The 12,546-nt window shown below is 42.9% G+C and overlaps 1 protein-coding gene across 1 annotated transcript in view; it reads right to left on the reverse strand.

Annotated features, from left to right (window-relative positions):
* Positions 1–9,539: 9,539 nt before the first annotated feature.
* The window catches only part of DCUN1D5 (defective in cullin neddylation 1 domain containing 5), a 16,323-nt gene continuing 13,316 nt past the window's right edge, over positions 9,540–12,546 (reverse strand). Inside the window, exons 6-7 of the mRNA XM_015413101.1 lie at positions 12,013–12,115; positions 9,540–11,005 (exon numbers count right to left, since the gene is read on the reverse strand). Of these exons, the coding sequence (XP_015268587.1) occupies positions 10,950–11,005; positions 12,013–12,115 (159 nt within the window). The 3' untranslated portion in view covers positions 9,540–10,949. The remainder of the gene's footprint in view (positions 11,006–12,012; positions 12,116–12,546) is intronic.

Consider the following 12,546-nt stretch of genomic DNA (forward strand, 5'->3'; position numbering starts at 1 on the left):
CATAGGAGGAGGTGCTTTTCTACCTTAGCTGCCACTGCATAACCCCAAATCAACTTAAGTCAGGGGTGGAGGGAACCATACCTGTTACCATGAGGCTGTCCTCCCATACTACCCACTTGGGGCAGCAAAATTACTTGAGACAGCCCTGCCTTATAGCTAAGCAGAAGGAAATAAACACCCCTCCCTCTATTTTCCTTTTCCCTCTGCCGCCCCACCAGTCACAGCTGGGACACTCACCTGGAGCTTCCTTCTAGAACTCATATTTCTTCCCACAACAGGCCTTACTCCTAGTATATTTATAATTACGATTTTTGGCTCCAATGTGCATTGCTTTGCACTTGCCCACGTTGAATCTCATTTGCCATGTTGATGTCCACTCACCCAGACTTGACAGATCCCTTTGGAGTGCCTCACACTCCTCCCTGGTTCTCACCGCCCTGAACAACTTTTTGTCATCCACAAACGTAGCCACCTCATTACTTACTCCCAACCTTAAATAATTAATTAACGAGTTAAAAAGCACCAGACCTAGTACCGAGGCCTGTGGTATCCCACTGCTTACCACCTTCTACTGTGAAAACTGCCCATTTATGCTCACTCTTTGTTTTCTGTTAATTCACGTTTTTAATCCACAAAATGACTTGTCCTCTTATCCCATGACTGTGGAATTTACTTAGGAGCCTTCGGTGAGAAACTTTATCAAAAGCTTTCTGGAAGTCTAGGTAAACAAGATCTACTGGGTCACCCTTGTCTATATATTTGTTCACCTCCTCAAAGAGCCCTAAAAGTTTAGTGAGACAAGATCTTCCCTTACAGAATCCATGCTGATTCTTCCTCAGTAGCTTTTGTTCATCAATATGCCTACTGATTCTATCTTTAATAACAAATTCCACCAGCTTACCCCATATCTACGTTAGACTGACCAGCCTGTAATTTTCCAGATCTCCTCTGGAATCTTTTTTAAAGATGGGGGTTATATTAGCTACCTTCCAGTCCTTGGGAATGGAGGCAAGTAGTGATAGAATGCATATTTTTTGTCAGGAGATCCACAAGCTCACATTTGAGATGTTTCAGAACTCTTGGATGTATGTCATCTGGGCCTGGTGATCTGTCAGTTTTTAATTTGTCCATCAGTCGTAGGACTTCCTCCCTCATCACCTCAGTCTGACTCAGGTCTTTCAACATCCCTCCTGAAATAGGTGATTCTGGTATGCTGATTTTTCATTTGCAATAATTTTTACATGGGGGGCATCACATTATGCGACTCCCCGTCTGGAGTGGCACAGCCCATTTTACCTCTGAATTCTATCACTGTCTCATTCTCCTACAGGCATGGTATCAAGGTTAAAGGTCTGGGATTATCTGAGTTGAAATCTCCATGCAGCTATGAAATTTGCAGGGTAACTCTGGAGTAGTCTGGGATTATCTGAGTTGAAATCTCCATACAACTATGAAACTTGCAGGGTAACTCTGGAGTAGTCACTCTCTCTCAGCCTAACCTACTTCACAGGGCTGTTGTGAGGAGAATATGAGGAAGAGAGAACTACAAATGCCTTTCTGAGCTTCTTTTGGGAAGGACTGGATAAACATACACTATCTCAAAAAACTGCTTTTAAACCAGAGGTTTCTAGTTTTGGGGGATGAATTGGTGGCAGATTGAATACTTGGTGACATATCCACCTTCAGCATAAGTCATAATTATAGATAACTGAACTGGGCAATTGTACCCTCCATCCCTGTACTGTAGACGCTCTTAAAAGTTCTCTCTGTACCACAGGGCACAAAACACAAAAAAGGCAGCATTTATCTCATAAGAGCTTCATCCCCTGAGGCTACTAGTAGTCCCCCCTTTAAGGAAGTCAATTAGTAATAGCATATACAAATAATAATAATAATAATAATAATACTTTCAATTTATTGATCACTTTTTCCCACTCATGTGGGCTCAGAGCGATTTACAGTTACTCAGAAGACAATGGACTAACAATATATTTGTGGGGGATAGGGAAGACAACATACAGTATTTAATCACACACACATTGTAGCTGGTCGGAGGATCCACCTGCAGACTGTATCAGTCATGTCCCAACAGCATGTATTCTGTCAGCTGGCTGATGATGGGCTCTCGATGTCGCACTGCCATACTGCCACCGCCTGGCCCGAAGCTTTCGAATCGCTGGGTCGACGATGAGCTAGGGACAGGCTTGGTTGCTCACACCAGCACTGGGCTAGAACTGACAAAGCTTGGCAGTTCAGATGTTATAATTATGCAGGGGATTTACCCACTGCGCCACCGCAGTGGAGGGGGGCTTGCAAGACTCGCAGGGGGAGAAATCCCATATCCCATTGCTGAGCTGGTGAGGCTCCAGTCCCTACTACCTAATACTGAGCCCAACAGCCACCATTTGCCACTGCCGCCCCCAGGCCTGGAGTGTCTGCCAGCATCTGCCACTGCTGGGCTCAGTCCCAAAATGGCTGCTGGTATCCTCTTCTTATGATCCCAGACCTGCAGTGGCTGCCGGCAACTATCACAGCTGCTGATGGCATTCTATGCTGTGGCTGGGCTAGGGTCACCATTTGCCCAGTGGGGGCGGCGGAATCCCCTGATTTTGCGGGCTCATGAAAACTCCTCTGCTTCCACATTTTTTTTAGTCTTTAAGGTGCTACTAGACTCTTGCTCTTTCCTACGGCTACAGACAAACACGGCTACCCACCTTGATCTAGTTTTAAATGTGTAACTTTTCCAGTTTGGAGCCAGTTTGGTGTAGTGGTTAAGTGCACGGACTCTAATCTGGGAGAACCGGGTTTGATTCCCCAGTCTTCCACTTGCACCTGCTGGATGACCTTGGGCAAGCCCTAGTTCTGATAAGAGCTGTTCTTGAAAAATAGCAGTTTCTGTCAGAGCTCTCTCAGCCCCAGCTACCTCAAAGGGTGTTTGTTGTGGGGAGGGGATGGGAAAGCGAGTTTGTAAGCTGTTCTGAGACTCTGATTGAAGGGCGGGGTATAAATCCAATCTCTTCTTCTTTTCTACAACATCTATCATGAAGTTACAGGAGAAAAGTAGTTCACACATTTTCAGAGGGACAAACAGGGCCTCTATTACAGGGGTCCTGTGAGGAAAAATCACTTGCCCTGCATGCTGGCCATGCATGCTGCACTGTCTCCTCTTTTCCCTACCCCTCTCTCCTCACACACTAGTCCTCCTGCCTTTCTTACATTTCTACCCATCATAGCCCTGCAACTTCTCCTCTTCCTCTGCTGCCTTCCCTTCCCCATTGAACTGTTTTGCTCCATTTTCTTTCCTCCTTCCCTCTACTCTAACTTCTCCCCATCTCTCTTTCATCCATCCAGTCTATACTCCTACATCCAAACTCGCATCCAGTTGGAAAGTGAAACAGTGGCAGCCATTTTGTACTACCTAAGCACCCATCATAGGCAGTGTTTCCTTTCCTCTAAGCTGAGTTAGTGTGAGCTAGCTCACAGTGTTTTAGCCTCCGACTCACACATTTTTGTCTTAGCTCAGGAAGGATGGCTCCAGAACAAACTAATTTATGCAGCAGCCAAATTGCTCATTCACAACTTTAATGCCAGTAGCTCACCAAGGAGAATTTTTGCTCACAAGACTCCACAGCTTAGAGGGAACATTGATCATAGGTGCCACGATGTCATGGGATCGCCACATTTTAAAACTTTTATTTCCTTTGCCCCTCTCCTGTGTAAAAACAAGAATTTTCATAACCTAGAATAATTTCTCAACCAACCATGACTTTGCTCATTTCCTTGGGACTCCCTGTCAAAATATCTGAGCAAAAGGTTTCTACACAAGAAGCTTGCTTTGTACCAAGTCAGGCCCTTAGCCAAACATGGTCACTATTATCTACTTTGACCAGCATTGGTCCTCAAAGATCACAGGCAGAGGTTTTTCACACGTCAACAACCTGATTCCTTTTAACTTTGAGATGCCAGGAATTGTGAATGCATAACAGATACTCTAACACTGAGCCACAGCCCTCTTCAAAATCCCCCCAAACTTTTCACTGCACTAATATTTTTGAATTACTGGCAAGAAGTCTCAGTGCTGCAGATTAGGAAGAAACTTATCTCTATCCTTTTGGTGGCAGCAAAATCAGTCATAGCTTTAACATGGAAGTGTCCAGATCCACTTACACTCGCATTATGGTGTAAGAAGATATGGAAAATGGAAAAAATTACATATCAAATTAGTGAGTCTGAATTAAACCCACCACACAATGACTTTGCAGAAGTGTGGTTTATTATACTAGATTTTTTGTCACAGCTTGAGGAAATTCCCAAACGCTAAAGATCCTTATACTTATAATATGTACATTATACTATAGGTATGGTACTGCTATTGGCTTATGATGTCATTCTTTATGGATATTGCATTAGTTGTGTAAGTTTGAGTAGTCGTAAGACTGTCTAATGTATACTTTGTTAAACTGTTTGTAGTTTGTTATTGTTTTATTTAAGTGGAAATTAAATAATAATAATAATAAAAAGACTTACTTACAAGGTCCAGGAACTATATCTTTAACTGAGCAAGACTAAGTTACATCTTTTCAAGCAGAGGCTAGAGGGCCCTCTGACAGCAATGCTGATTCTGCACACTTAGCAGACCATGAGAGGGAGGGCAGGAAGGGTTGCCTCAGTGCTTAGTTCTTGTGGTCCTTTCTTACACACCCAGGGGAATGCTGATCACCATTTTGGGGACAGGAAGCAATTGTGCTCCAGGCCAGTTTGGCTGAGGATCCTGGAAGTTTTTTCTCAGCTTCTAGGCATGGAACAGGGGTCACTGGGGGGATGTGTGGGAGATATCTGTGAATTTTCTGCATTGTGCAGGGGGATGACGACGACCCTGGAGGTCTCTTCCAACTCTATGATCCTCTGTGTTTATAGTTCATAAGATGCTTGGGAGAGAAGATTTCTATTGCCCACAGGTACCTTGTTTGGAATTTTGGAACAAAATAGCCTGAGCTATGCCCCCGTACATCCTAGAAAGCAAAGTATATACATTGCAGTTGAGTGTATGGCACAGAGACACAAATGGAATTACTGCAAGTTCCCCTTGGGTTAGGTCTTGTGCTTAGAAATTGGTTGTACGATATCTTGCACGAACATGGGGACACAATAAGGCTGACTGAGCTGCCTGCACTAGCATGCTCTTTCTTGTGTTTACGCTTGTGTGAGTGACAATTTTGTGCTGGATCCAACCCAGTATCTTTAAACTTATATTTAAATAAACACAGTGCATAGTAATTGAAGCGTGACTTTTTGTTACCTGTATTAGCACACAGCTTCTCAAAGGCAAAAACTGAAAATAATTGAACCTAATGAATATAACTCTTCCAGGCAGCTGAAACATTGGTACATATTCTTGGCACCAGGGTCCTGTTAATTCATCCAGTGTGTCATTACTAATGAGAATAACATTAAATTTGGCACCAGCATTTTCATAGATGTTTTGCCAAATTAACCTATCACTGCAAAAAACAAAGTTATGTAAGGTGGTATGATGAAAGAACTCTAGTCCCAAGAGGAAATGTCTGGGTATAATCACCACCACTTTGATCTACCAGTATTTGAATATACTTATCACATTCTAGAGGTTTGGGTGGTCTATATAGCTTAGATTTTTTTTGCAGAAAAATCCAAATGCCTCTGTTAAGATTTCAATTTGCGATAAGAAACTCAGCTCGAAGTTTTACTACAGAAGCACTACAATAGACTTCACCAACATAACAGAACACATGAAGGCCTAAGAAAATTCATAAGGTACTCCCCTCATTCATGATCCAGAACCCATTGAACATAGTGCTCACAACCTTCAATGTAGGGTGTTTATTCTTCCAGTGAGTGCATTGTATTAACTATCCAGTTACTCTAGTCATTAAAATGTACGTGCTTCAACTCTATATAAAACTGCATTGTAAATTGCTAGCTGTTCCTTTCCTTTAACGTAGGCAAGTGCTGTCAACATTTCTGTTCACAGTTCTGTTCTGAACTTATCTTCACATCTTTCATTATTCTTTCAGTTTCTTTTTAAATTTCAAATCGTTGTTTAAGGAAAAAAACCACAGAAAAGTCTAGACTACTGCACCACTAAGGAATTGGGAAGATGTTTCTATTTTTTTGTGGAAAAAGAAATAGGGTGGAGGTTTTAACTCCTTCCATAAGTGAGAGGGAAAAAAATATCCAGGTGAATTGTAGGTTGCCACAGCAACCCAAAATGGCACTCAGTGACATGTGGTCCTCACCAGGAGCTGATGAGGTCACAAGTAGAGAGTAGTCGGGGAAAGAGGGAAGGGACAGGGCAGGGAAGCAACAGCTCTAGGACAAACAGAATTATGGGAAAACATTAGGAAATTGAAATTGAGCAAACGCCAGAAGACGCCAGAAGACAGGAGGGCCTGGCATGATGTGGTCCATGGGGTCGAGAAGAGTCGGACTCGACTGTGCAACTGAACAACAAAAATTACGAAGGTAGAGAGAAGCTGAGGGGAGGTGGGAAGAAAACACATAAACAGAAGGGAGAAGAAAACAAGGTCAATAGGATTTCCCCCATTCTTTTAAGTTTTCATGGGCATCCCCTTGTGTCTAATTTACATCTTTTTCTTCAGTTAGGCATGTTGTATGATAACATCTTTATTCTTTCTATAATTTGGTCTTATTTTGTTCTTTCCTATGGAGTATGCTTTGCCTATCACTTTTTATGAATTTGCACACTTTATTGGTACTTATTATAAATTCCTGACTTTAGAAGACGAGTGAACTGAACACATTAAAATACTTTATACAGATAGGATCCTAGAGGCAAGATGTCAGGGTACAAACAAAATCATGAAACAAATGAAAAAAGTCAGGAATTCATGGAGCCTCAAACCATTTGTTGATTGTTATTAAAAAAAATGAAGCTACCTTTAGGCAGAACTGATTCATTGTAGTGCATTCACGGGTATTCTTTACAGCGTCCCATTACTAAAAAAACTCACTCACAAACACATAGTTGCAAATCCCTGAAATATGGTTTTATTATAAGAATACTGATAAAACCTCAGAGATACAAGTCACGCACAGCAATTTTAAAAACCTTCACATTAAAGATGTTGCCACTGGTTGACACAACATCTTGATGATTACCATGTTAGTACCAGCTCCTTTTGGCTAAATTACTTAAAACAGAATCTAAGACCTGAATTTAGAGATTGGTTTTATTTACATTATAAAAAGACAGGTTCTCTCAATTGCTTAAGATTTCAGGAGAAATGTTTTTCAGAAAACCTCAGGAAAGGAATAGGGTGCTAAATTAGAGTGACTAGGGTGGTTTCCACATGGGGAAAAGGCTTGAGTCAGGCAGTTTCCCTACCCCCAGCCCCAAGCCACCAGGGGTTTTGTTTTTAAAGTTGTTCCTAAAATATTGGTATACTGCTGCACCAATATGTGCATCAGGTTCTCTGAATACTGTTTTCATTTGTTTTAAGTTTCTAGCCCCTCCCATTGCAGAGATATAAAGGAAAAGGGACATGTCCAGGCTCCACAACAGAAGGGACTAGAAACTTAAAAATGAAAGCAGGGAATTCAGAGAACCCAGTACACCATACTGGCATGATGTTATAACAATGCAATGATATTCATGGGCCAATTTTTCCCCACATCCACCCACCCGGAGCAGTCATCCAATCTTTCCCAAAACTTCAGAGCAAACCAGGTTTGAGAAAGACTGGAGAAAAGCTGGGGAAACCCTGGAGGCAAACGAATGCTCCACGATGCGATGTGGAAGCAGTAGGAGGGATGCTTTCCAACAGGACTGAACACAGAGCAGGTAACATGTGGAAGCATCCTAGCAGTTCAGATCTGTGCATATTTCCTTAGAAGTGATTCCCACTGAGGTGGCATGAGAGGCTCACACCAATGTTATTGTGCGTACTACAGCAGCGTTGGGGCAAGCGGCTGCGGAGGGCATCGTGGCAAAGTAGTGGGGGAGAATGACTGCTTCATCTACAAGGACTATTTCCGGATACAATTTCATGCTCCTTCCCTCCAATCCAGATCAATGCTTGAGAAAGTATCTCACCTGGGAAAATGGCAGTGTTAGAAAGTGATTTAATACCGTCTCTGGCAGACATGCCAAGGTATGTGGTTTTTTTGGGGGGGTCGGGGTCACCTTACTCCCACAGTGCTTCCATCCTTAGGTAGACTCCATCCTAAGGGCAGCCTATTCTGGAAAGCCCCATGTAAGAAGTATTCCATTAAAGATTACCATTTCAAGGTCTTCATGAAATGATGTCGTGACTCAGCTAGGGACTGCAGAGTTTCCACGCTTCCAATTCACAGATTTCCAGATGGGTTTTCCCCTGCCTGCATCCAAAGTGTCTGACCACTACAAACCTATTACACTCTGGAGGTCGGGATGTAGCAGATGTGTAACTGTTAGACCAGGGGTCCCCAAACGTTTGGGGCCAGCAGGCATCTTTGTTATTTTGAGGGGGTGGTGACGAGTGCCACCTTAAAATGGCTACTGCTGGAGGCAGAGCCAAAGGAAATAGCTCCCTCCTCACGCTTCCTGTGAAGAAGGAAAGCCTGGAGGACAAATGGAGTCATACACGGACTAGTGAAAGCCCAGATGCCTGCCACGTCTCCTGAGCCTCCAAAGGCTGCCTATTATCACAGCCATGAAGAAATCCTTTCATTTGAACGAAGGCAGCCAATAATAAGCCCTGCCTTACAACAGCCATGCCCATTTTCTGAAAAGCTTGGTGGGCACCAGGGGAAGTACTGGCAGGCACCATGGCATACATTGGCACCATGTTGGGGAACCTTGGGTTAGACGCTCTGGATGTTGGCAGTAGAAAATCTATGTCCAAATCAGTGGAATGGATGTGTGGGAACAGCCACCTTATACTAGCCAAGAGTATTGCTCCAATTAGCAGGCTTGCAGCCCAACTCTACGCATCAGAAGTGCTATCAACAGGACTTATTCAGCCTTGGGAAGGTTTTCCAAGAAAGTGGCATGACATGACAGATAACAAATACTAACAAGTTGCTATTATGTCCATCCACAAGAAAAACTGGTAGATCAACCAAATATGTTTGCATGAGGCTAAGTTTCCCCAAGTTTTAAAAACTGCAATTGGGCAAACACAAGGCAGTATGAGATGTTACGTTATGGCAGGAAAGTCTACATATGCTTCCTTTCCCTCCTCCACCCCCTCATCCCTGCACTGTCATTTTCCCTTGCAGAAATAAAAAATCCAGAGTGTACTAGAAAGAGATACTGGAGTAAAACTCCAAAAACGATGACCAAAACATAATCCCCCCTCCAAACAATAGGTTATCTTGTCTTAGTAAAGGTAAAGGTTCCCTTGCTCAAAAGCCAGTCGAATCCGACTCTAGGGTTGCGGTGCTCATCTCCGTTTCAAAGCCAAAGAGCCAGCGCTGTCCAAAGACATTTCCGTGGTCATGTGGCCGGCATGACTAAACACCAAGGCGCACGAACGCTGTTACCTTCCCACTGAAGTGGTACCTATTTATCTACTTGCAATTTCTTGCTTTCGAACTGCTAGGTTGGCAGGACCTGCACCTAATTAGAGCACACCTCCTCATTTATTATCCTGAGCCAAATACTACCACTTCTTACCTAGCCTGGTAAGCTTTGGGGATATCACCACATATTACAAGGTTGATCCAGGTTCGCTAAGGAGATGGTACAGCTGATTGGAAACAGTGAACTGAGTTGAAGGTGGCTGACCGGATGCCAGCTTATTTCTCGAATCTCTGCCCACCAGTTAACTGGTTATCGTTGTTCACACATTTAATTGATTTACATACTGCAAACCATATTGGGCACAACTGTGTTCGGCCCAAGCAGGGAGGCAATTTTAATTTTTATCCAAGTAACATTTGAGTGTATGGCACTTGATGGTGCTCAAGTATTCAAATACAGAGCCAGTTCAACACTTCAGATTTCTACACTTGCTCATTTAAGTCAACACACACACACAGAGAGAATTCCTCTCTCATGCTCTTGACAGGCAGCCATCTACCACATGAAGGAAGTGCAGCCACTTTTTACCTCCATGTTGAAATGCAACCAGTTTATCAAGTAACACTAACAGAGTTACCCAAATCGGGAGATCTGGGAGTAAAGATAGTCATGCTCTGAATGTTCAGTCCAGTGTACATTAAAGGGGCCTATATTTGGGTTGGGTTTTTTTAGCATTACAAACCATTTACAATTTTTAAAAAACAACACAATTTAATTACTGTTTGAAGAACTTCCAGTTGCTTTATCATAGACACCGTCTTAGTTAAAGTTAAGCTGAACTGAAGGTAGGCCATCTTTGTGGTGTGCTACAAAGGTTCCAATCAAAACCCCATAACGAATGGAACTAAGGCCACGCCTTCCTTGTGAAGTGGCGGCCTATGGCACAAATGAAGCTGAGCGTCAGTAAAACACCACCCAAGGCCTAACGTTAACAATCATTCTCCCTAAAGACAGTCATTCCATTTGCAAAACTACCATACCTGACCCATATCCTACTACATTTTTCAAAACACAGCTCCGGGACTCAAAATACCCCCGATGGGGCCGTTCCAATGCAGCATACAATGTTTTGGTTTTGAGAGTACAGAAACTACGCTCTTAACTCAAGGGATGTTCCTTCATTTTTAAGACTGTTGAAAATCTGAATGTTTATTGTTCTGAAATGATTGAAACTTAAGACAAAAAAAAAATCCCCATCTTTCAGTCTCAGAAGAGGTGTGGTTCAAATGCCTGTTTCACATGTAACAAGGCTTCCTTTAAAAATAAAAGGAAAAAAAATGACTATAAAGTTCAAAAGGATGTGAACGCATGGTTTCTTGACTCAGTTTTTTGAAGAGGTGGGCATCGCGAGAGCCAGCATTCTCCCCCCCCCCCCGAGCTGTTTTCGCTATGATGCTTGGCGAACCTTTTGCCACTCCACAAATTCGTCGAGAAGAACAGGCCCTGAAAAATGGAGCAATACCGGTTACATATTGTGGTGTTATGGGTTAATTAGAGCTTTTCAGATGTCTATCGTTAGCTACAATTGGAAGAGTTAACAAAGGGTTTGGAATGCAGCATGGGGCCATTGACCTCCCCCCCCCGCCCAATTTCCTTCCCTCCTACACTCCATTTTGACCCCCAGATTAAATGATTCCTAGGGATCAGGGGCAATGTGGGCAAACAGCTAGGGAAAGGGGTAAGAGGAGACTTCTGCCGGGAGGGAATCTGCATCCACAAGCACCTTCTGTTGACAGATTAGTGGATCAAGGCCAGAGTAATTACTAACTAATTGGTCCATGCATTCCATTCCAACCCAGGCTTTTAGAAGTCATGCCGAGGACAAAATAGGCACAAGTTCTTGAGGTAAAAATTTACAAAAGTCACTGCAACTTTTTGAGACACAGAAGTCACAACGGTCAGCTACATCAGTCGATTCAACCTAGTCTGCATTCCCTTTCAGTGGACCTGGAAGCTGCAAGCACCGCTTACAGAACAGACATGTCTTACTACAGTTTAAGTATACTTTCAAGGGGAACCTGTTGCACTGTGCTGCACAACTTAAAAAAAAAACCCCAAACCCTGACCTATAAAGGTCTCTCTGATTCATTCCTTGTGTCATCAGAGGACAGAAGAAAAGGCCATAGACAGTTATTTGAAATGAAATTTATGCTCTCAAGGAAGAGTCTTCTGAATCAACAGGAACAACTTTTGTAGGTTGCAACAAGAAGCTCTTGGTAAACTGACTTCCTAGATGGCAGCTGGACACTTCAAGCTCACTGTACTAGCTGGTCATGACCAAAAATGGAATATTCCAATCTGGAATTGAATGACACACACAAAAAATTGTTTGTGGGGCCACAAATGTATCTGGCCTTGTGTCAGAAGCAATTACATATATTGAAGATAGTGATATTGCCCATATTCTTAGAAACAAAACACGGTATTTTGATTAAAACGGGAATACTTACATGCCCCATCTTCATCATAGTTGCTAAGATCTGCGTGGACAGTTCGGCTGAATTCTAGCACATTGTACCACTGATCTTTGTTAATAACTCTGTATTTTGACTGCTGTGGTGGGGGGGGAGAAAACCCCAAGAAATCTGTCAGCCACAAAAGTGTCATACACAGGAACATAAATACAAACAGCTTTTCCTAAAGAGATCACCGTTACCCAGAAAGTGTTTCTGAGGACTTAGCAGACTATGTAAATGGGATTTAATCTGGCCGGAATGTCGGAACAGAAGATTACTTTTAGTACGGCAGGAAGGAACAAAACTCAGCGGGGCACAAAGGTGGAATTTTTTATTTAGTTCATTTATATCCCCCTTTTCTCCCCAACAGGGATCCAAAGTGGCTTATAACTCTCCTCTGTTCTGAGCAAGTGGAAAAAAGGTAAATGGTAGTGAGTGATAACATGGAATGTTACCCCCCCCCCATTTCTATAGAACAAAAGCCTAGTACAAATGGCAGCCCCCATACAGTCACTGAGTGTGCAGGGA

Source organism: Gekko japonicus, unplaced genomic scaffold (genome assembly GCF_001447785.1).
Source record: "Gekko japonicus isolate JY-2015 unplaced genomic scaffold, Gekko_japonicus_V1.1 scaffold3232, whole genome shotgun sequence".
Taxonomy (NCBI): domain Eukaryota; kingdom Metazoa; phylum Chordata; class Lepidosauria; order Squamata; family Gekkonidae; genus Gekko; species Gekko japonicus.